Source organism: Sodiomyces alkalinus (assembly GCF_003711515.1).
Source record: "Sodiomyces alkalinus F11 unplaced genomic scaffold SODALscaffold_5, whole genome shotgun sequence".
NCBI classification, from domain to species: domain Eukaryota; kingdom Fungi; phylum Ascomycota; class Sordariomycetes; order Glomerellales; family Plectosphaerellaceae; genus Sodiomyces; species Sodiomyces alkalinus.
Genome location: NW_021167083.1, coordinates 1,378,931 through 1,404,210, shown reverse-complemented (window position 1 = coordinate 1,404,210; position 25,280 = coordinate 1,378,931). Strand labels below are relative to the sequence as shown.

The 25,280-nt window shown below is 47.5% G+C and overlaps 4 protein-coding genes across 4 annotated transcripts; 3 read left to right on the top strand and 1 right to left on the bottom strand.

Annotated features, from left to right (window-relative positions):
* Positions 1-10,621: 10,621 nt before the first annotated feature.
* SODALDRAFT_333374 (hypothetical protein) lies at positions 10,622-10,985 on the top strand. Its single transcript, XM_028611954.1, has one exon. The coding sequence runs from the start codon at positions 10,713-10,715 to the stop codon at positions 10,884-10,886; it is 174 nt and encodes a 57-aa protein (XP_028466552.1). The 5' UTR covers positions 10,622-10,712; the 3' UTR covers positions 10,887-10,985.
* A 78-nt stretch (positions 10,986-11,063) lies between these two features.
* Positions 11,064-15,844, top strand: SODALDRAFT_333372 (DUF676-domain-containing protein). Its single transcript, XM_028611953.1, has one exon. It carries the CDS (start codon positions 11,089-11,091, stop codon positions 15,499-15,501), a length of 4,413 nt encoding a protein of 1,470 aa, XP_028466551.1. The 5' UTR covers positions 11,064-11,088; the 3' UTR covers positions 15,502-15,844.
* Positions 15,845-15,876: 32 nt separating this feature from the next.
* Positions 15,877-16,724, top strand: SODALDRAFT_170167 (hypothetical protein). The gene has a single exon (XM_028606996.1). The coding sequence runs from the start codon at positions 16,018-16,020 to the stop codon at positions 16,609-16,611; it is 594 nt and encodes a 197-aa protein (XP_028466550.1). The 5' UTR covers positions 15,877-16,017; the 3' UTR covers positions 16,612-16,724.
* On the bottom strand, positions 16,725-19,715 carry SODALDRAFT_170179 (hypothetical protein). The gene is made up of 3 exons (XM_028606997.1): positions 19,615-19,715; positions 19,359-19,416; positions 16,725-19,296 (listed from the first exon to the last, which is right to left on the bottom strand). The coding sequence occupies exon 3, from the start codon at positions 19,215-19,217 to the stop codon at positions 16,839-16,841; it is 2,379 nt and encodes a 792-aa protein (XP_028466549.1). The 5' UTR covers positions 19,218-19,296; positions 19,359-19,416; positions 19,615-19,715; the 3' UTR covers positions 16,725-16,838.
* Between the last annotated feature and the right edge of the window lie 5,565 nt (positions 19,716-25,280).

Below are 25,280 nucleotides of genomic sequence, written 5' to 3'. Positions count from 1 at the left end.
AATTATCTTATTATTATATAGCGTAGGAGCGAAGGTAATACTCGAGAATTTAGTTAATACGTTCGGTTTAGCTATTAGTCTACGGGTAGTACGTAGTGGAAAGGCGGCGTTTAACTTATAGTAAGCCGTATAGCGTGCGCTAAAAAGCACTTATAAAAAGACTTTCACGGTCGGAGATAATACCGTCGGGTAGACTATACACTTTAAAAATATAGTGCTATAAGATAGTCACTAACCCCTTAGCTATAAGCTTACTAGAGGTAGGAATAAAAAGGGAATATTTAGTTAGTCTATAGATAACTATAAAAACAGTATCTTTCTACTTACCCCCCGGCCACTTAATAGGTGGTAGGCCGGTAATAAAATCCATTGAAATTTATTGAAATAGCTAGGTCGGAATAGGTAAAGGGGCTAATTCGCTATAAGGAGTATAAGTGCGAGATTTAGTATATTAATAAAGAGGGTAGCTAGGTACCTACTAACGAATATCCGTTAATATTCTAGGCTAATAAAAAGATTATTAAATTCGTTTTAATATCTTTATAATTCCCTAATAATCTATAATCGGGTTATTATAGTATAATTAAAGGATTATTAACTAAAGCTTAGAAGATCGAGGAATGTAGACCTTACCGCGGAATCGAATAAGACTATCGGTACCACGGGTATATAGATTAGGCTCTCGCTGATTAACTATTAACTATCTACTGGAAATAAGAAAATTATCTTCTTTTTAAGCTTAGTGAATATTATTAGGGATATTAGGTAGCTATTAGTTATCCGGTGCTCGGGCGGGGACTACTCGAAATTTAGATATAAAATTATCTAGTACCTCCTAAGTAGTAATAAGACGTTTATTAGAAGTGGGAAGATAGAGAGGATTTTATAAGAGATTATCGGCAGAGTTCTTATTACCCGGTTAGTGAATAATACGAATATTATAAGTGCCTAATTCGTTAAGCTAGCGTATATATTTACTACTAAGCTTAGGTTTATCTAATAGCGTCTAGTAATCAAGGTAGTCCGTTAGGATATTAATAGTAGAGGCGCTATAGAGTAAGTAGTAACGCTAATAGCGATACGCTTCTATAATAGCTATAAGCTCGGTATGTATCCGGAGTAGTATACTTTAATTTAGCGCCTTTAAGCTTACGTGAAAGGAAAGTAATCAGGCGCTAAACGCGGTCCTTTAGTTAACTCAGGATAGTATTAATAGTAAAATTAAAAGTATTAGGTTTAAGGCGTATTAGTAATAAGGGGTTAAAATATCGTAAAACGGATATAGAAAGAAAAGTATCCTTAAGTTATTTAAAAGTACGATAAAAATCTTCCGGTGGTTCGGCTAGTATATAGCCGCTAATCTGTAATTAGTCCGTGAATAGTCGTATAATTTTAGAGTAGTTATAAATAAAACGCCGGTAAAACCCCGTAAATCCTAAAAAGACTTAAATTTCGCGAATAGTTATAGGCTGTGGCTAATTAATAATCGTATCCACACGATCGGGGTCTATCTTAATACCCGCTAGACTATAGCGGAACCCTAGGAAGTCTACTTTATTAATTTTAAATTTATATTTTTTAGCGTTTACGTATAAGTCCTATTCGCGTAATCTACGTAGGACCTACTTAATATACCGCCAGTGCTTAGTAAGAGAACGACTATAGATAAGGATATTATCTAAATAAACGATATAAATAGTGTTAATAAGACCGGAGAGTGCTTAGTTAATATACCGTTAAAACGTAGCGGGGGTATTAGTAAGTCTAAAAGGTATAATAAGATATTCGAAGTAACTATATTTCGTGCGAAAAGCCGTTTTCTATTTATCACCTTCCTTAATTCGAAGTCGATAATAAGTATCCTTAAGGTCTAATTTACTATAGATTTTTAATTTAATTAAACGGTCGAGTATCTCGCTGATTAACGGTAGGGGAGTGTGGTCCTTCCTAGTAATCTTATTAAGGGCGTGGTAGTCGATATATAAACGTAACTTACTATTTTTCTTTAGAATAAATAAGACGGGGGCGTTAGCTAGACTATAAGAGAGTCGTATCCACTGATTACCTAAAATATTAGTAAGATATTCGCGGAGGACTTATAGCTTAGTATTAGATAAAGAGTAAATTAGTCTAAATAATAGGTATTTATTATCCTCTAGTTAAATAGTATAATCCTATTATTAGTGACTAGGAAGTAACGCTACTCGATTAATATTAATAATATCTTTAAACTCGTGATAAATAGTAGGAATATTACGTAAATAGGGAGAAATATTAGAATTAATAGTTAGATTACTAGGCTCCTCCTATTAAGTAGCCGATAATATAACTCTGCTAATCCGTGGTAAAGAAGAAAGATATTCGTTTATAGATAAAATAATAGCATAACGCGTATTACGTTTAGCCGAATAAATCTGCTTCGGTATAGAGATAAGAGAAAAATAATTAGGGGATAAAGGGTAGATCCACTCGTTAGTCCGCTAGTTAATAGTAGGGTTAACGGCGTGGAGCTAAGTACCGCCTAGAATGATTTTATGTTTTATATTTGTATTAATATTAATAATTCGAAATTCCTCTTTCTATAGTTTAGTAACCGACTAACTATCGGTCGCCTTAAAAAGTATAATAGTAGTGCCGTAAGTCCGAATCTGGATATCGGTTTTACCTAAAGTCTGAAAGAGATTCTATACTAGGCTAGCCGCTAAGCCGCTAATAGCTCCTAAAAGAGAATAGTCGATTAGACTAAATTCTATACTACTATTAAGTAAAGCTAGGATCTTAATCTATCCTTTACCCCGCTGTAGACTAAATTTAACCTTTATAGTAGAGCTAGTAATACTTAGCTATAGCGGGGATAATTCCTAATCGTTATTATTATATAACTCTATAATACGGGCAGGGATAAGGATAGTGTTAGAGCTAATAGTAGGAGGAGGTTTAGTTAGATTAACTAGTAGTCTACTATTAACTAGATAAAAAAGAACGTCTTTACGGGTAAGTATTAGTGTAATAGCCCTTCGCACGATATTTAAAATAAGTGATCTTACTAATAGGACGATGAATTAGAGGTGCGGAAATAGGCTAAGTATTCTACTATTAGGTAGTGGTAATATTAGCAGCGTTATTATAGGAACGCTTAATTCCTCGGAAGTCGTTATTACGACTATAACGTTAAGAACGATTATTATGCGACTAGTAGTTAACTACGTATTTACCACTTTTAGTAAGAACTAATTCGGCCTATCTAGCCCGTTAATCTAATTTACGATACGTTATAGGTAAGCCGCCTAGTATAATCTAAGGGCGTAAATTATCTCGTAATTTCGTAATTATAGAAGTAATACCGATAATCTCCGGTAGGGGAATAGGGAGCTCGGATTCGAGTAATCGCTACTTAGCTTTAAAATTATTATAGGATTAACGGGGACCCTGCTATAAGTCCTTATAGAATATAAATTAAACCGCCCATAAAACTCGAGTATTACTATCTAGTATCTAATCGCGGAGCTAAGCTAAAAATTCGTCCTAAGATAGCCTACCGTTAGGCTACCATCGGTCGGCTTCTAGGTTATAATCCTATCGTAAAGAGGGTACGAGGCATTATATAGTAAAAATAATACGGTTAGTATTATTATTAAGAGTAGGGTTAATAATACGAATCTGCTATATCTGCGTAATAAAAGATTTATATTAAGCCCACGAAATAGCGGGAAAATAGGGATTTAGTATATTAAGTTTCGAAAAAGCAGGGTTCTCCGAAATAGTCGGCTATAGAGTAGCGGCTATCTAGACGGGAATAAGTTAATAATTTTAAATAGATTAGTAGGGCTATAAAGCCTAACTAGATACTATAGGTATATTAGGCGGGGGTATAGCTAAATTACTAGGAGTTAGGGGTAGGGGATATAAATATATAGTCGCCTAACTAGAATCGTTAGCATTATTCGCCTGCTATTAAGTAGCGGCTATATTATCGGTATATTACTACCGAACGTTCTTTAACTAATCGTATAGCTATCGTTAACACTAACACTCTTATTTACGAGCCTACTATTCTTATTTCTCTTATTTAAGCTGTATATTCTCTTTAGCTAATAGATCTTCTAGCTCCCTAAAGCTAGGTAACTACGGTTTAACTAGTGATTAGGGTCGGGAATATAAAATTAGAGGTAAACGATTCTCTTAATCTTATTAACTTCCCGTATACAGCTAATTTAGGTTAATACCTATCGTGGTCTTATAAGACCCTAAGCTAATCTATGGTTAATCTATATCTATATCTATAGCACCCGATATATATGGTGGAATCGGGGTATTCTCCGAGATTATAGGGCTAAGAGGAAAATTTAATTAAAACTCGGGTTAAAGACTAATAATACTGCTTATACTGCTGATTATCTATAGCCGAGTAGTACTATTAGTGGTAGGGTTATAGTTAGTTAGCTATTCGGCCGCTAACGATAAAGATACTTAATTAGGCTAAGGATCGCTAATATAAATACGAATACTATCGTCGGACTAAGCCTTTAGTAGCCGATCGTTATTCGACTATTAGGTCCTAGATATACTGAATTCTGCCTAACGGTCGTTATCCGCTTTAGAGCGATTATCTTATTAAGAAGGAAATATAGGTTTACCCCGAAGGGATAAGGACTAGAGGATAATAGGGAGTAATAGATAAGGATCGTAGTCTTATATAAGGGGAGGCTAACTATAAGTTAACTAGTGGTTAATAGGAAGAGTATCTTAAAGGTAGGTGGTAATATAAAGGAGAGATAATCGCTAACCCTTTCCTTCTAGAATAGTCTAGCTCCCCGTCTTATATAACAAATATCCACTTATCAGTTAGCCGGTAGTCCACTACGTAGTCCACTGCTATATCCTGGTACCTCCTAAGTCTTCCTTATATCCTACACCTAACACTCTTATTAATAGGGAGTATCCTGTAAAGGGGGTTATAGGCATATTAGTAGAAGAGTGATATACGCTATTTCCTGTTAATCCTAGGGCAGTTTATCCAGTTCGCCTTATATCCTATAATCGATTAGTTACGGCTCTATAGAAAGTCGACTTAGTACGTCGGGCACGATATAGTCTTTTCCTGGCTTATAAATAACCTTAACTATAAATTAGAATATATATTCTATCGCTCTTATAATCTTCTTATTAGCACCTATACGAGACGTCGTATTAGCGATATCTAGCTATTAAGATAGGGTAATAATTACCTAGTAATCTGTAAAAATCACTAGGGGTCCCGCCTATATATTATTAATCTAATAGGCGGTTTTAGTTAAAGTCTAGATATAGTCTATAATCTGTAGTTCTATAGCCTAATACCGTTTTTCTACCAGCCGTAGGGTCCGAGAGAGGAATATAATTAGGCGTATTACTATGCGTAGGGGATAGAGGATTTTATCTCCCTGTATTATTTTCTTAAGAGCCCTGGCTTCGACGTGAAAGACCTATACACCGATACCCTCGAATAACGCGTTAAACTTAACGAATAGGAGGTTAAAGGGGTCGAAAAGCGCTAAGGTGATATTAGAGTATAATATATCTTTAATATCCCGAAATACCTATAGTTCCGTCTTAGTTAGCAGTACAACTATAATAGATCTAGCCTAGGCTATTCGTGCTAGTTTAGAGTTATATTAGGCTATTAATTTCTTAACTCTAACGGTCGGGCTCGACAGTAGGGGGATATCCGGGTTTGACTATATAGGGGTGGCCTTATTTCTGCGGTATTACTTAAGCAGGTTAGCCTTTTATTCCTTTAGCGGCTTTATTTTTATAGTAAAATAAGGGATATAATAGTAGAGGGATATAACTAGACTAATGTAGTATTCTAGACTTTTTAAGGTCTTAGGGAATTCGATAATTTAAATTACCTTAATCTTCTCCTCGGAGGTGGATAGGCTCTAAGCGTTAACTATCTTACTAAGCACGATAGCTAAAGGTATTCCTATAAAGGATTTCTTTAGTCCGATAGAGATATTATACTTCCTAAAGAGTTTAAAGACTTCCTATAAATAGCGAAGGTGCTCCTTTAGTATATAACTGGTAATAACGATATTGTCATAGTATGTGACGGCTTATATTCTAAGCAGTAAATTATCTATTATATATTATACGTACGCGTTTAAGTTTTTAAATCCTATAAAGGGGTATTTAAAGGTGAACTATCTATTCGGGGTGGAAATAGTGAACGGCTAGCGGTAGTCGGGGTAAACCTGCTATTAGTAGTAGAAGCTAATAGTATCTAAAACTATAATATATTTTTTCCCGGAAACGTGTTAGAGTATTTTATCCTGTATGTGTATAGGATATATATCAGGCATTATAGCATCGTTTAGAGGCCTAACGTTAACAACTATTCGGCCCTTACGTTTTCTGTTTTTAACGTTATAGATAACGAAGATAGGCTAAGAAAAGGGGATATCGTATATTATACGGAAAGCCTTACTATTTATAACTAGTTTCTATATTATATCCCGAATAACTATCTTATCCTCTATATTAGCCGGATATATTCGGTATCTCTTAGAGATTCGGTTATACTAGTCTAGGCGTAGCACGACTCTTATAAATAGATTCTTAGGGACTTATATAAATCCCTTATCGTGAAAAATATCTTAATATTTAGAGACGACTACGTTAAGCTGTTTCCGTCCGTTATATTTATAAATATAAACGCCGGGAAGATATATAATTATAATCTCGTCCAAATTATCGGAGTCGCGTATAACACGATTAGGCCAAGTATACTTTAGTCGGTCGAAGGATATAGGCTTCCGGCCTACCGACTCTTCGCCGGGAGTAAGGCTAAGATTCTACGCGTCTGCCGTCTAAGCGGTATATCCTGCCTCGATAAAAGTTATATATCCGAGGTATATACCTAGAAGGATAACTATCTCTATTTCGACTTAGTTATAAAGTGGAATACTAGCTAGATTTACGTTATAGAGAAGTGTATACGTAACCACTATATTATAGGCCTAAATTAGTTTAAAGATATAATCCTAGTCCCCGGGTGCCGCATAGGAGACTATAACTATCGCTATGGAGCGAGGGCCTAATATAATATAGTTAGATATAATTACTTTAATTCTATACCGCTAGGATCTGCTTTAGTAGTTTATTAGAATATAAACCTAGCAGCTCTTAATATAGGTGGTTCTAGTACTATTATAGATATTAAATTACTCCGGGGCTATATAGTCTATACCTAGCAGGATATTTGCCCTAAGGTTATCGATTACCGATACCTCTCGAGTAAACGCGGCGATAGCTAGACGGCCGTTATAATATCCTTTAAATTAGAAAGGGAGAAGAACGTATTCTTTTATAGAATATATATTATCGCTAAAGCCACGTACTATAAGGGGAGTAGCTCTAATTCTAATATTAGCGGTTAGATACTATTAACGTAGGAATTTACGGTTAATTAGCGTGACGGAGCACCTAGTATCGGTATATATTTCGACTTCCTTATCTATACGAGCGTCGGGGAGAATCTTATATTTAAGATAGGAATATAAACGGAATCCGTATTCTATTCCGATATCTATTAATATATCTACTATAGATTGCCGTATATCTACTAGTATATCCGGTGTTATATCTAGGATAGTAGTTAGGGGTCCTATTACTATAGACTCCGTTATCTACGCGACCGTAACCGTTTTCTGATAAGTAGAGCGGATATAGTAGTGTAGTTTATTATTATTTATAAATTACTAACTATATTAGTAGTAAGTTCGATAAATAGCTAATCTCGGGGTAGGAGTTATCGTTATAGCGACGTGGTAGTTATACGCTTAAGTGTTATCACTCTATCTATCCGACTTAAGCTAATTATTATTAGCCTATTCTAGGTATTTATCGTTAAACGATTACCTATAGTATACTTCTTCTAATTCGCCGTGATTTAGGTTATTATTATTAGGGTAGTAGAACGTGTTTTTATCTTCCTAATCTAGGTTATTATAATAAGCCCGTATAGCCTTAGATTATTAGTTAGGCTAGGTTAGTCGTTTAGGGTTAGAGGTTCGGCGGTCGCCGGATACGTATTTTTTCGGATCTAGTTATTTCTAGTCTGGTTTCTATAGACGGGAGGGTCTGGCCTTATTATCGGTGTTACGGGAATACTTATTACTAAAATTCCCGCGTTATTATAACAATAGAAAGTTTTTATTATATAAGCCTTAGCCTCTATACTAGCCTAATAGTATAATACTATTCCTTAGGTAGCCTTAGTTATCGGGTGTCCGATTATTATATAGACGGTTATTAGGTTAATCGCTCCGAGATTAGTAATTTATCTTAACGGGAGGAGGGTTAATAAGTGCCCTAAGTATGGTATCTTTATAGTGAATATAATCTATCTATTCGGTATAGGATATAGAAGTCCTAGGTTAATCGATAATTTTCTTAACTTCGCGGTCGAATATATTCTAAATAAAAATAACTCTACCCTCTTCGGCAATAAAGGTAGATTTAGCCTCTCGAATTATATATTAAACGTAATCTTTAATCGACTTACTAGCGGCGAGATCTTTTAGGCCGAATCTGCCCGCAAGCTATCGGGTAGCTAACACGTTAACTAGCGTTTTAAATTTCTTAATTAATTTTAAGTAAACGCCGTGGATAGGGCCGTCCCGTATAAGATCCCTATTAGCCTCGTTAAGGGTGCGTGTGTACTATATAAGTGCCCGTCCGGAGAGGTATATAGTCTATACACGCCGAACTTAGTTATTCTAAGTCCTGGCTAAGTCCTTAAGCCGATCGGTACAGGCGTATATATCGGCATAGACTATCGATTTCCTATCGTTAATAATGCCTTATTATATAGGATCCTTAGTATCTAGATTAAATATACTAATATCTATACGGCGTAATATAGCGTTAAATAGGAAGTTATAATTTTAGGGATTATTAGAGGAATATATTTAGCCTTATAGGGGAGGACCGCCTATAGTTATACTAATGGGTGGCTAGACTTATCCTTAAGGTGGACTAGTAGTTATACTTATAGGTATGCTTTACTAGCCTTAGGTAGTGGTAATTTATTCTTACCGACGGCGGTTTATATCCTCTTATTCACGTCGTTAATAAGCTTTATCCTTAAGTCTCCGTACGGTCTACTCTATTAGGGCTATTACTTATTAGATAAGCCGTAATATACGAGTATCGAAGTCTTCGGTATCGCCGCCGGATTAATTATAGGCGGATATAGCTTATCCTTATTTCATTATTAACGCTATAGATAGGGAGTCTAGCAGGGGTAGAAGATCGATACCGGCTACAAGCTGGTTATTTTCTATGGAATATCGGATTAATAGGGGGGGTAAAGGCGGTAACGGTAATAAAGTTAATCCTAAAGGTGCTTTTAGGCGAACGATAGCTAGCGGATAAATCTTCGTCTTACTAATCTAGTCCCTTAGCGTGGAGACTTATACTGAATTAAGGCTTATTAAGATATCGTCTATTAATAAGGGAGATATTAGGTATTAGGAGAGATTACCGGATTAGGATATAACGTGTTCTTATACGTTAATAGGGTTATAGTTAACCTGCTACGGGGTATTACCGGATTAGGAAGGTTAACCTAGGGTTAGATTATATAATAAGCCGGGTATATTCTATAATTAGCTTATAGTAAAATCGTATACGTTATAGAACTTAACTGCCCTCCGGCAGAAAGCGCGAAATACTATATGTAGTGGGGAGGCTTATTATAACTATTCGAGTGGATATAGATCCTCTCGCTCGGCTAAGGTTAGGTCGGATACTTAGTAGAAATATAGAACCTTATATAGAATTTAGATATCTTATAAGAGTATCTTATCGTGGAATTTATCTTTAGCGTTAGAGTAACGAAGTAGTTATCTGGCTTTAACAAGGGATTTCGGCGATACTATTAAGATAATAACGTGGTGGGAGGGGTCTTACGTTAGTTATCTAGATATACCGCGCTAGCGTGCGCGCGGATCTTATCTAGTACGGCGGAAAAGCTAGTTAAAAAGAAATACGGGCTTTCTCCTTAGTATCGAATAACAGAAAATCCAGTTACTACCACCTATAAGAATAGTATAGGACTAGTAGTATAAATGGTGCGATCAAGATATAGTGTAAACTATAGATATATAGGAGAACCCTCTAAGTGGCTATCTAGAACGTGTGCTATCCCGATATAGTGTGGCTGGTGGTCACATGACCACGTCGGTGTGGCTCTCGCCACAGAAGTCCCCGAGGTCGACGACTGATTTCCATTCCCGGTTAGTGACCTTTAAGATAAGTCCCCAACCCCTATCCTGACGGTACCATCCACTACCTAGGTAGGTAATTAGACTCTCTGAGTACCTTGCGGAGTTTGGTGCACGACAGAGTGTATTTAGTACTTTTGGTGTTGTACACGGGTTTAGTGGATGCTCGTTTTCGTCATGGTGCCCTCTCGTCGGTTGGTTACGTGCCTTATCTACTTCGTGCTCCGTACCTTACTCGGCGTACTCAGTACCTTAAGGTACGTACCTAAGGCAAGGTACCTTATTAATAATAACGTCGTCATTTTTACTTTCTTTATTGATTATTTAATTATTTGTTCTCCATCACCCAAACCCCGAATCCCACGAGGCTGCCTCAAAGACTCGCGTACATCTGGGCACCTTTATTCTTCACCATTTGATTCTACAATAGAAGGCATATGACATATGGTTGACCGTCGCGTTCCCTCTTATTTTTATTATTTTCCCATCGCTTCCGAACACCCCGAGATGCGCCATATGCGACAGATGACCACCACCACCGCCTCCTCCTCGTCCCTCGTTGACCGCTCCCATCAAGAAGAGTACGAACACGGCCGTCTTCATCTACCTTTGTCGTAAGAGGCGTGTCCGTCGCCGAGGCCTGTCTTCGACCTAGGTACTCCGACCTACCTACCTAACCCTACCACCGAATCAGCCACCGAATTACCCACCCCGACCTGCCACTTCCGACGACCTCCTCCTCCTTTTCCTCCCCCCCCCCCCCCCCCCCCCCCCCCCCCCCCCCCCCCCCCCCCCAACCACACCCCCGTCTCCTCCCGCCATGCTCCTCCTCCACCAAATAGGCACCGTCAAGGTAGGCGAGGTGGTCCGCTACACCGTCACCTACGCGCCGTCACAAGACCGCATCCTCCCCTCCCCCGAGAAGCTCCACCTCCGGATCCGCAACACCTCCGCCCTCGCCCTCCGTGCCGCCTTCGTCCACGGTCCCTATAACCTCTGCGTCGCCGCCTACCCGGCCAACTACAACCCGAACGCCAAGTTCACCGCCGCCCGTCGCTATGGCATCCCCGAGTTCGAGCCCATGGTCAAGGCCGGCGGCTCCTGGCAGTGCGAGCTCCTCGTGCCCGAACACATCCGCCAGTCCGCCGGCATCGGCGTCGGTCCGCATGGCCTGTCCTTTGGGTCCTCCACCGCCAACACCACCGCCAACACCAACACCACCACCAACACCACCACCACCACAACCTCGTCGGTGGGTGGTCACACCGAGGAGACTGCCGTCTCTTGGATCATAGAGGTTTCTTCCCAGGTCATCTTCTCCGCCTCCGCCGCCGTCGGCTACGAGATCGTCCTTGCCCGTGACGAGAAGTCCCTGAATCTGAGCTCCTCTCTGCCCGTCATCGGGGGGCATGCTCAGATCCCACAACCGGGGAAGGTCAGCGACCACCAGCAGCGGCAGCGGCAGCAGCGGCAGCAGCAGCAGCAGCAGCAACACCCCGGGGCTAGGGGCGTCTTCTCCCGCGCCATCCGTGTCAGGGTCGAGGATACCGCTGCCCTGTGGAATACCCCGAGGTTACCGGGATGGGATTCCGGCGTGAAGTACGCGGAGAGCAGCAAGGGGGGGGAGACTGCCGGGTCCTCCGGTTCGGGAGAGACGCCCACCCGGAATAAGAACAAAGACAAAAAGCGGAAGAAGGTCCACTTGGTCGTCCTCACCCACGGCTTGCACAGCAACCTCGGCGCCGATATGCTGTACCTTAAGGAGACCATCGATGCGACCGTACGTCAGGCCAAGATTGACGCCAAGGCGAGGCGGGCTAGAGAAAGAGCCGCTGCCAAGGCGGGCGGACACGGACACGGACACGGACACGGACACGGACACGGACACGGACATGCGGCCAAGACGACGACTTTGAAGAAGAGTCAAGACGAAGATGTCAGCGAAAAGGCAGCATCATCACCACCCGACGAGAACCAGGGTGGAAGGGGAGATGGAGAACCAGAACCAGAACCAGAACCGAAACCAGATGCAGAGGAAGACGAGGACGAAGATGAGGATGAGGAGGTCATCGTCCGTGGATTCTCTGGCAATGCGACACGGACCGAGAGGGGAATCAAGTTTCTGGGCAAGAGACTCGCGAGATATGTGCTGTCAACCTGCTATCCCGACCAACCCTTTCTTCCTTCTTCCAAGGGCGCCAACGAGGCCGCTGCCGCTGCCACTTCTGCTGCTGCTGCTGCCACTTCTTCTGCTTCTGCTTCTGCTTCTGCCTCTGCTGTCAAGGCCAAGACACCCGGCACCAAGGGCCATCCCAACCCCAACCCCAATTCAATGCATAGGCAGAGCACAATCCACCACAACGCCGGTTCCGAGCCCCATCGTCCTTACCAGATCACCAGCATCAGCTTCGTCGGTCACTCCCTGGGCGGCCTGGTCCAGACCTACGCCGTCGCCTACATCCAGAAACACTCGCCCACCTTCTTCGACCTCATCAGGCCCGTCAACTTCATCGCCCTCGCCACCCCGTTCCTCGGCCTGAGCAACGAGAACCCCCTCTACATCAAGTTCGCCCTCGATTTTGGTCTGGTCGGCCGCACCGGACAGGACCTGGGCCTGACCTGGCGGGCCCCCACCATCGCCAGGAGCGGATGGGGCGCCCTCGTCAGCAACCTCAGCGAGTCCGCCCACAAGAGGGTCATGGGCGAGAGCCGCCCCGAGTCGAAGCCCCTGCTGCGCATCCTGCCCACCGGCCCCGCCCACACCGCCCTGAAGAAGTTCCGCAACCGGACCGTCTACTCCAACGTCGTCAACGACGGCATCGTGCCCCTCCGCACCAGCTGCCTGCTCTTCCTCGACTGGCAGGGCCTCGGCCGCGTCGAGAAGGCCCGGAGGGATGCCGGCCTTGTCGAGACCCTGGTCGGCATCGGCTGGGCCGAGTTGACCGGCGCCAATGCTACTGCTGCGAGGCGCGAGGCGAGGAAGCTGCAACAGCTGCCACCCGACTACTACGACGACGACGAGGAGGATGGTGATGCTCATGGTGATGGTCATGATGGGGGCAACGACTCGGCCGGAACCGCGACCCCTATGCCTACCGCTCCGAAGAATGCCTCCGAGGTCCCGCAGCCGTCGCAGAACGCCATCATCGAGGATGACAGGGCCAGCGTCCGCTCCGTCCCTACTACTACTACTGCGCCCACTACTACTACTACTAGCAGTAGTAGTAGTACGACCTTCGCCAAAGACGGGTCTGTCCCCGCGGCTCCCGGCAGCACTGCCGAGACCACCAACTCGGGGCCGCTCGCCGGCTTTCTGTCCTTCTTCAGGGGAAACGGTAACGGCAACGGCAACGGCAACGGCAATGGCAATGGCAACGGTAACGGCAACGGCAATGGCAACGGCAACGGCAACGGCAACGGCAACGGCAACGGCTCGGCAACCCCTCCGACAAACGCCCATTCTACTAAGCAGCATAAGATCCTGCGGAGAAGCCAGACGATCAAATCAGACGACAGCGGCAACTTGTCGATGACCTCGCCGTCGGCCTCAGCTATCGTCTCCAGGGTGACGACTGGCCAGGAGTACGAGCTGGACACGGAGAGCCTGAACGCCCCGCCCCGAACCACCGTTTTCGAGTCGGCCCACGATCTGATCAACCCGACACTGCCCTCCACCGAATTCCTCATCGATCCCTCCAAACGGCCCAGGGCCATCTTCCACGACAGGGTCTACCACCCTGCCGACATTCCACCCCCTCCCATGAAGCCCAGGTCGACTCCCTCTGCGAGTTTTGGTGTTCGTAGGAGGGCTACGGGGCTGTCCACCTCCAGCACCGAGACGAAGGACCAGGCCCCGGGCGCGTCATCCTCCACTAACAACACTACCGCTAACACCAATGCTAACGCTGCTGCTGCTGATGCTGATGCTGCCGCTAATGCCACCGCTACCACTGCCGTCATCTCTTCGTCCTCGCCTCGCCCGAGTCAGAAACTCCAACGCCAGGATTCCATGCCTTCTAACAAGGACAACAACAACAACGACAACGACGATGCCGCCGCCCAGGAGGTCGACGGGTCGCAGATGCGCGTCGAGGAGAAGATCGCCCGCGCCTACCACCGCGACATCTCCTGGCGCAAAGTCCTCGTCAAGCTGGAGCCCGACGCCCACAACAACATCATCGTCCGCCGCATGTTCGCCAACGCCTTCGGCTGGCCCGTCGTGAAACACCTCGTCGACGCCCACTTTAGCGATTCCGCCAACGCGAGGGCCCGCGTCGACGACATGGAGGGGAAGGAACGCGCCCTGGATATCGGGCAGCCGCCGACCTTGGAGGGGAGTGAGCTGAAACGCGAGAATGGCGAGAATGGCTCGGTTTCACGTGCCGAGACCGTCCCGCAGCGGACGGCGCGGCATCAGGCTGAGAAGGCGGACGTGGATGGCGCCAAGGATCTTGTGCAGGACGAGACCGAACCGCCAAAAGAACAAGAGCAGCAAGAACAAGAACAACAACAACAACAACAACAACAACAACACCACCACCAGAGATCCGGGAATCTGGCACGCGAAGCGGAGGATAGGGTCTCCGAGCTACCCACCATGTCCTCCCGAAACGAACCCGGGACCCCCCCGCGACCGTTCTTGCCTCCACCCGTCACGAGGGCGGACTCCATGACATGGAGCGAAGGCGACTGGATCGACTCGGACGAGAGCGACACCGAGACCGAAAACCACGGCGCCGGCGCCGGCGGCCGCCGCGCGCCGCTGAGTCCACCGCCACCACCCCGCACGCCGGATACTTCGAGGCCGACCACGACGGTAACCTCAACCTCAACCTCAACAACAGCCAGAGACAAGGACAAGGCCGCGGCGGCGCAGAATCAGTCCCTGTCCCCCCTCCCGCCACCACCACCACCGGGTCGGCGGGGGGCAGACGTCCCAACAACGACGACACCGAGCCTCCCCAGCCCGCTGCTCGGCGTCGGGTCGGGGTGGAACTGGGCCGAGAAGATTGTCGGCCGCGGCGCTTCTTCTTCCGCTCGGTCGTCTTCTCCTGCCCCTTCTACTGGTACTACTGCTGCTGCTACTGCTCCGCCGCCTACTAAGGCTCTCGGCTTGGGCCTCGGCGCCGCGTCCAAGTCGCCTCCTGCACCGCCCCAGCTGGATGTGGCACCGACTTCGCCGTCGTCCTCGGGTGGCGATGGTGGTGTTGAGGGGGCTGGTAAGCAGAGATAGGAAGCGTTGTGAAAGCGAGGGGAACCAGTCTTGTCAGTCATTAGCTCTGCCTCTTCCTCTTCTTTTTTCTTCTTCTTATTCTTCTTTCTCTTTCACTTTGTGTTTGTTGTTGTTTTCTTGCAAAAGGATGGGCAGATGCATGGATGGTGTTTCGGTGTACTCCATCACCCCATTATCCGCGAAACATGACAACAGTAAAGGCTAGGAAACTTCAGTCCTTACAGGCAAAAGGCGTTTTTGATTGCAACAAGTCAACAAATAAGAAGATGGAAGATAGAACAGCAACTGCAAGCGAAACAGTCGAAATATCATCTTTTACATACTATAATAATACCATCTGTACACCTTTCCAAATCAGTAACGTGAGGAAGCACATGTGGTAGAATTTCGTCGACTCGTAAGTTGTTCTAACAGACAGGACAGCCTGGTTGAGGACACAGCGATGGTGGGAAAGACGACACCAGAGAGACGTGACAAACATAGGTAGTGGTTTTGAAAGTGCCTCTCTATTGTTCCATGCGGAACTATGTGCAAACGGCGGGCAATACACAAACATTTGGCAGACCTTCCCCCTTTATTCCGAAGAACCTCCCCGAACCCGAGGTCCCTCTCAACTTGCCCATGGGGAGAAAGCGGGCAGCCGGTTACTTCGAAGGCCCACGAGATCGGTCCTTCACTATCCTTGTTGTATTGTACACTTCGAACTGCCTCGGTCGTGTCCATTCAGGGGAACGCCATGCCACACCCTTTTCGTTCCTTTTCATAAGACTCTCTCCCTGTCTTGTGGTCTCTTCGTCCCACCATCCCCGGGAACCATGTCCCCTTCACCACAGTCCATCCAGCACACCTCTCCTCGCTCTCAAATATGCAGACATTAAACCGAGGGGTGAACGAACAACTCGATGCCCGGACGCGTCGCCAGAAAGGTATGAAGCAAAGGTGCGGAGCGGCGAAGGTCCTTTGATGAGGGCATCGGAAATTGATCGGCACCCCAAAACGGGAAATAGGAAGGCGATGGTCCAGGCGACGGGGATCCGACCCTCGTGCCCAAATCGACGGAACAACAGAAAATGCCAATGCCAAATAGATAAAGAAAAAGAAGAAAAATAAATCCGTGTAGACGGTCTCTAAATGTCATCGGATAGATCGTTCGGAAAGATTCATGCATTGATAAGCATATGTCTCTTCCACACGATATATATCCACCCGACGGGTATCGAAAATCATAAAAGTCGCTGTTGAGCGGATGAGAGAAGTTTGAAGAACATGAAAAAAAATGAAAAAAAAAAGAAATATGATGATCACTGGACAGGGGGAAGGGCGTCTAGTTCGTCAAGTCAGTTCCATCCGAGCGAGTTCTCTGCAGCCACAGGGGCCGAGATGTATGCCGTCCGTCCCGAGTTCCCGCCGCCGCTACGCCCGCTACCCCGGCTGTCACGCTGGCCGCCCGACACGCCTCCGTAGCCGGAAAAGTCACGGCTCATCAGCGCCCCGCCCATCAGAGCAGGGCTGCCCGCGCCGGTGTAGCGCATCTCGGACGAGCCGGCGATCGAGCTGGAGCGGCGGTGTGCCTGCTTCTTGCGCTTATAGCGGCGAGCAATCAGGAACATGGCCGCGCCATAGGCAGCCGCGATACCGACCGCACCAATACCAATGGCAGCAGCTGTGCCTCGCTGCATCGGCGACGCGTCCGACTCGTTGGCCGCCAAGTCGTTGGGGTCGGTGTTGTCGTCGTCCGACGAGTCATCGCCAGGAGCGGTGAGATCGATCTCGCTGCCGGGCATGATATCAATAGCAGGATTGACGTTCTGGGTCAGGTTGTACACGAGCTCAACCGGGTGGTTGTAGAAAGGCGAGTTTGGAATCTGAATATCCATGCGCAGCTGGTCGATCATGCTCTCCGGGTAGTAGAACCTGGCCAGCGTCGTGATGTATCCAAGCGACTGCATCGTGTCGTATGGCACGAGCCTGATCACCTTGACGTTCCTGCGGTCAATCTCCGCCCCATCGGCCAGGGCGATGGGCAAGTACGTGAAGATCTGCGCCGCCGCCATGGGGTTGTTGCTGACAAACTCGTAGTTCTGGGCGTACAGGAAACCAACTTGGAGAACCACGGTGCCCTCGGGCTGAGTAACATCCGAAGAGTCGTCGGGGGTGATGAGACTGGGAAGGTCGGAAGGCATCACACCAGTCGTGGTTGGGGCGCTGCCGCCTACCGAATGGGTCACAGTTGGCGTCGAGTGCTCCACAATGATGGTTGTCGGCAGCCACGATTGCGACGGAGGAAGGGTCGGCTTGGGGGGCTCGCTAGAAGCAGGCACAACCGAGGAAGGCTCCGAAACCGAGGGGACGGCAGTCGGCGGTGCGGTGGACTCAACCGGGTCGATCGATTCAGTGGGCACGACCGATCCAGTGGGCACGACCGATCCAGTGGGCAAGACCGATTCAGTGGGCACGACTGATGAATTACCTGGCAATTCGGATGACGGAGAGGACGGTTCGGGCACGGCGGACACAGTGTCGTTTCCATCGAAAACCGAGCTCGTGGGGACGGGGACGGGGATGGAAACGTCCGAAGGTGGCACAATAGAAACACCGTCGCTCGTGCTGTTGGGGGGCACCGAGGATTCCACCGGAGGCAGCGATGTCGGTTCCGCAAGGATTGACGAAGTCACTGGCGGCTCGAGCACCGGCTCGGTAGAGTTAGAAATGGGGGGAAGTTCGATAGGGGTCGAGCTCGGGACCGGGGGTAGGGTAACAATGGGAGGCTCTTCGGAAATCGTGCTCGACGGACCAGGGAGCGAGCTAGGGAGATCAAGGTCAATACTGGTCGAGATCGGGGTTTCCGACTCGGTAGCGTTCGTTGGCACGGGCGGGGCAACGATGTCTGAGATCAACGACGCGATAGGGTCAAGGGGATTGGTTCCCGACTCCTCAGGTTCAGTCGAGGCAGTAGTTGAGGCAGTAGTCAACGTCGGAGCGGCAGACTCTGACTCTTCAACTGGCGCGGTGGTCTCCTCGGCTGAAGATTCTGGGGCAGTCGATGGCGAGCTGCTAGCCTCAGAGCTCGGCGTAACGACTCCGGTGGGGGCGATCACAATGGGTGAAGAGCTCGAGTCGATCGTCGCGGTGGTAGGCACGGCTTCACTTGACTCCTCATCTGAAGACGAGGGGGAGATGACGGGTGGGAACGGGTCACTGGGGATAAGCCCGGAAGGAAGCAAATTGGTGGGAATGAGGTTGAAACCGTCGGTGGTGCTAGGAGGACTCGAGATATCTTCCTCGCCCGAAGCGTCGGGTGCCGAAGAAGGCACTTCAGACGATGTCTCGTCGTCACTGACAGATGACTCAGGGACAGACGACTCCGGGACAGACGTGGGTGGCGTCGGCGGCACCCAAATTGTGCTCGAGATGATAATGGTGGTCACGCGAGGTCCGGTGGTAGTCTCAGAACTAGCTTGCAAGGAGTCCGAGGCGCTCGAACCGCCCCGTTCGTCTTCGGAGCTCGAGGATTGCCGCACCCTGGTGATAAAGTTGGGCGTGCTCGTCGTCGAGGACATGGTCTCCTCCGGGAAGGATTCGGGGCTCGTGACTGTGGAGTTCGTGAATTGCCGTTTGACGTGCCGAGGGAAATAAATTCGAGGCCGGCCTTCGTCAGCCGCGGCAGCCGTGGCGAGGGCCAGGGCAGAGCCCAGAATCAAAGACTTCAACTGCATATTGCGCGGTTCAGGCAGTATGCGATTGGGTGCGGTGTGAACCTTGAAACGGTCGTTTGTGGTTTGCTATGGTGGAAGTCTTCCCGACTTGGTCAGCAGCCAAAGTAACGAGATGGAAACCGAGGAATTAGATGCACCCACATGTCAGGATGATTTGGAATGAATGAATGTACTTGACATCAACGTCAACGAGTGTGGTCTGGGCATGGCGAGGTTAGCGAAATCGATCAAGCGCAGCTAATGGGCGGCGCGGCATCAAGCGACCATGGGCATAGGCTGAAGAAGGGGGGCAAAGGAGGCGACAAGCGTGTTAAGGGCTGAAGAGACAAAAAGTACACCCAGGAAAAGAAACACGTCAATCGTCGTGTTCCATCCCGACGAGGGAGGGATAGCCTACACGGGCCCATCAAGCCGACGCTTCCAGACATTCCTCGACGCGTCGTGTGCCCATACCCATCCATGCGTGCTTCCGCGAGGCCAAGTCGGTGCTTCGGTGCAGCGGATAACGGAGAACAACTCACTTCTTGATACGCTGGGAACCCAGGATATCCAGTTTATGTTGTTTCAAAAAAGAGCGACTCGACGAAAATTCGTCAACAGGATAAAGGCATGTAATCTTTTCGTCTTGATCAACGTCTACCACGACGAGACCCTAGCTGCCCAGGTGCTGAAAGAACACGACCACAAAGAATAATATGGGAAGACCGTCTTCGGGGTGTTCAAGCAGACATTTGGGTCACGTAGACTGCGAGAGGTTTAGTCCAGCCGAGTGACCAGAGTCGAGAACCGGCGTTTGGCGCGAGAATCGTGACGGCCGATGGAGCAAGAGAGATCGTCGTAAAGCAGCTTCGACGTCGTCGCCTTGGGAATTATTGTCTGAGGCGGGCGAGGGAGACAAAATTCGGAGCGGTGACGAAGAGGAGGAGAGAAGATCAAAACGAGAGACAAAGGGTGGGAAAGACAGAGGGAAAGGGGGTGTGTGTGCAATAGGTACGGAGCAGGATGGGGAAGGGGGACGAAGGAATGAGTGACTGAAGGAAAGGGCAAGGGAAAGGGAGAAGGGCAGGGGCAGGGGCAGGGGCAGGGGCAGGGACAGGGACAGGGACAGGGACAGGGGAAGAGGGTGGGAAGGGGAAGGGGACGCGGACGGGGAAGGGAAGGGGAAGGGAAGGGGAAGGAGCAACGCAATTTGGGATGCGTAATACGTTGTAACCCAGAAGGGTGGTGGGGGAACTGGGCGGGGAGAAGAGACGCTCGGGTACCTTAGGCAGAGGTGGGAAGGACACACTCACTGGGGAAGGGACCACTCCCAAGAATGCTGTACTTTGTACAAATACTAAGTAATTACGCTGTATTCGTACTCAGTAATTTCAAGTACCTCTCGACTCCCAGGTAGGTAACTGAACACCGAGTACCTACCTACCCGGGTTTAGGGGGGTATAGGACAGAGCCCGATAACTGGTCAGTCTGTCAACAGTCTTAGAACATCATGTCGACAGAAATTTCTCTGTCCTGGCTCTGGTCAGAGCAAAAGTCTCTGTCCGAGCTCTGACCTATAAACCCCCCCTCCCGGGTAGGTACGCCTGTATTGCGGGTTTTGCGAGGCATCTTTCCACTGGCGATGGGGCTTTGGCACCCAAATGGAGATACGTTGTATCGCAGGCCCTGGCTGGTCCGAGGGCAATTCAGGTACAACGTGCCTAGGTACAATATATTCGTACCCATGATTCAAAGATATGCCTGCCCAAACACATGGTTGCTTGGTGAGTGGATTATTTGTGCCACCTTCATCCAACTACGATGGGCACTAATCCTGTGCGTCCCTATTATTATGCTCTTGGCATGTTGCACGTTATGTACTCGGTACAGTCATTTCACAATGTAAATTTCTTCCATTTAAATGTACTCTCTACTTGATGTAAGAGGTGGGTCGGCGGGTAATAACACAAAAAGACTTCGTACAAAGCCTAGCAGGTGCATATCCCCAACCAGCACCGCCATCAGGTCATTCATTTCCTTATTTGTGTCCCGAGTTAAGCTAGGGAGAGTTCTCATCAAGGGATGAAGGTGGAACAACAAAGGCAAAAGTCCTGCTTTTATTAGGTGGTGGGCCATGGTCCGAATCTGGTCCGAATCTGACGCTCTAGTGTCTATCTTATCCTCCCTCCTTTGGATTCTCTTCTTATGGCTATGATGAACTGCCGATCACCACGAAGGACGGGCCAACCTGTCGGTGATGATGAGAGATCAAAAAAGGGCTGAGAAAACATCCCCATTCCTACGAAGCACAAAGTATTCGTGTTTTCATGTTATCGATCACTCAATATGGAACTACTCTAGAACTATATACCTTCCCTATCAGACGGCCGGTGAGCAGGTTCTGGCCTTATTACTCAGCTATTACCTAGTGCATTCGTCCTCGTCTCCTCTCGGGCTGTGTCACGATATGAAGGCGAGAGCACTGCGTTGTTGCTGTGCTTCCTTGCATCTAAGGAGCTTCTATCCGTACGACGCACGCGGTAGACTTCGTATAAAGTAAAGTAGGTACGGAGTTGGTAGGTAACATGCAGTGGATCGCTGTTACCGGCTTATGAGATTCTCACTAAATGGCGGGAGTACCTGATCCCCGCCATAGTGGTCACTGCCTTGGAACATGCGGCCTGAGACTTCTGTCAAGCAAGTCGCGAATCACCGACTGCGCCCCTGAGGTCCAATCCTGCTAGCGTAGGGCGTTCCACATCCAGGGAATAACGGCGAGAAACGTGGGTCCCCCCGGGAAAGGAAACGTGAAGCCGCATACGTTCTTATTGGCCGAAGAGGTCGGTAAACGTGGGTCCAAGTACATTGGATGTATTGGTGTCCGTACTCCGCACCGTGTGATCGTAAGGATTAACGGTCCTTACATAGGAAGAAACGCCATGCTTCCTTATTCAGGCAAACCTCCGGTAAGGGAGGTAAGGGAAGACCATGTGGCAAGCGGTCGCAGGAGTCATCGCAAAGTTTCTCCGTCTAGAGTCAATTGATAGCTCACTTCGGAGATATCTAGCTACTGTACACGACGTGTAGCGGAAAAGAGGGTATTCCTTCGAAGCAGACAAGGCTAACTTATAGGAGTCCGGACCTAAGATACGGTATTCAGAATAAACGGAGTACACTCTAACCCCTGTTTAATTGTGTGTGGTGTACCTACGGATCCGAGTAAACCAATAGTCTCACGAGAATAAATGGGGCAAACTACAAAGAGATACATACGTTTATATATAAAATATAGGGGCTTAGATGTACTAAGTAGTATCCTGTCAAGCCACCTTGTAGCTCCCTAACAAGCAAGGTCGACGTGGTGTGTAAGTACGTACCTAGGTATTGTTAGTGGAGGTACGTTACTTGAATTTTGAAAACTTTCCTATTTAGGAAAGTTTTGAATGTACCCTTTAACACAATTAAACAGGGGTTGCATGGTACTTGCCAGGAACAAGATTAACTAAGGCAGGGCTTCCTCTTTTGACTTTTGCGCTTATTTGGGGCAGTGGTCTTGGTGGATCCCGGTTTAGAACACGCGACGAATCAACGGCTTTCACACGACCACAGAGTGGGCTCGCTAGGTATCATCGCGATGATAACCTTTGTATCGCCGCAGGGACCTCACCTGGCATACTAACACGGATCGCTTTGTAGCGATTCCCCTGACGTTCTGCGACTGCATAATAATATGTGCAGGCACAATGAACACCTAGCCTGCATAATACATTTCCGCATAAGACACGAAGCGCTTAGCCTTCCCACGAATCGACGTGGTAAGAGGACGAATACAGAACCATTTCGTTGTTTTGTCATTTGACAACGTCGCCTCTGGTTTAGACTCGGGAATTTTTTATTTATTTATTTTTCGTACACAAAAAGAGTAAGATATTGTTTTCTCAGACAACGCAAAGAACGTAAGGTGCTCTCCGTCATTCTTCTACATACTTTCAAATCGTCCGGCAGGGTTTATATTCACGGTCATAAAGGATAGAAGAAGGGAAAAGGACTGTACAACTCGACTTGAGTCCAGACTTTTCGATCAGCAATCGGGATCCGCCTCCCAACTTGCGCGTCATCTCCACGTGTTGGCGAACTGGAGCAGAACTAAAAAAGCTGGTTGAGATCACCGTCTCTGGGCTGAGCTCAAATACACGTATTGGCAAAACACTCGGCGGAAACCCACCACTTATTAATCTCTGGTTTATCCGACTCGACTTCTGCCAAACAATACCCGTGCTTCGTTCGTAGTAGGTATCCCGTTCACTGACTGACCTTTAATTGATTTCAAGCACATAAGTATCCGGACAAAGCTGGTCGCATCTCGTTCTCCTCCCCTCGCGAGCTGCTTCCACTTCGATTCTCTTTGTCCTCGTGTGTAACTCCAGGCGGTTCTTTACTGTAACACAGCATCGCCCACGGTGGATAGACGACAGTCTATTAGTAGTCCAGACTGGCTCGTCCACTGAGCCCGCGTCTGCAATGAGACCATTGCATTCCCTATCCAGCCATAGATGTGAAAGACCGTGTCCCAAACCCCGAGCTGTCACAGAGCAAGACATGCCCGCTTTGCTTGGGTGTCGGACGCTAGGGCAAAACTAATCAAAAGACTGACAAACAATGCCAAAAGGGCTGAACCCCTCCATTCCAGTGAGTGTTGTGACGACGCAAATGATCTCGTCTCGGATCATCAACAATTCCCCTGAGACTCAGGTAACTGGACTGAATTTCGACATTGAGCTTCCAAATCCAGAATCCTTTTATGAAGAAGTGCGGAGCAAAGAAGGCCAGAAAATATAAGAAACCCCCATCTTCCTGGGCAAAGACGTGACAAGTATCCGTACCTGAGAAAGTGGATGCTCTCCTGAAACTTGCTAGTACGGTCGTGGACACACGTCCTCCCGCGCAATGTTCTTTTCTAGAGCCGTGTCGGTTATCTGTATGTACAGTTCGTACGAATAGAACCCGAGGCTACTGATTGTCAAGGGGGCGTTCGGCGAAAAGCTTCCCGAAAACATCCATCTGTTTGCGATGTAGAGTTTCAACATCGCCGTCTTCCACTCGTCTTCCCAGCTCCGGAGCCGTGTCGGACCCGGGCTCAGCACGCGGAATGTGGGGTCAGGTTCTCGGGACGACAAAGACTTCACTCCACCATGACCAAACTCGACTGGCATCACGTCGAATCTCTTGTTCCTGCGCATCCGACGGGCTGGGTTCTTCCATACGTTGAACAGATGCGTCGGGGACATCAAGCCATCCATATTGGTATCGCTACTAACAAAAGCCATCGAGGACCGACCTTTCTCACTCTGGTCCTCCATCTGGGCGGGGCGCTTCCAGGACACCCTCACTCCGGCTCGCTGCTCCGCCGGACTCTCTTCGCCCTATAGTATCATGGCTGCGCCCCAGCAATATCAACCAGATACTGGGATCCCCCCCCCGGCCGTGCTTGGCCAATACTTACTCACATACTGCGCTCTATCTCTATTGTCAATGCATCGGGTCGATATTGGGACTTGTCTCGAGCAAGCAGGCAAACGCAGTAGCACCAATACAAGGCAGGCTCGACATTCTATGCGGCAGGATTCTCGCTGCAAGGTTAGTGGTTGTAGGTGATGATTAGCAGATGGCATAAGGCGCCTGCTGTACAAGACCTTTTGAGACGGGAAGGACTGGTCAGTGTTGTGCGGAGGTAGGTTGACGGTTCGCATTTTGAAGCGTCTCTGAGTGCCTATATCTTACCGTCCTAGAATTGGCATGCGAACACGCTGAATGAGTGACCATGTAATCGTCCAGAAACGCACATAAAACATAGCGGGAAGCGGGGATCAGACAAAGAGTACAGGCCGGATTATATGTAGGATACTCTTCCGACTGGCAAGGTAAAAATATCCCAGAACGACGAGAGACAACCCCGTTCCTGACGTTTCTTCGCTTATCGCGGATATCGTCGGAAGAATGTACCTGTACCTAAGTTTCTGCCCGTAACATTCAGACATATTTCGATAGGCAAGTCAATAAGGCAACTAGAAAATAAAGCCCAGT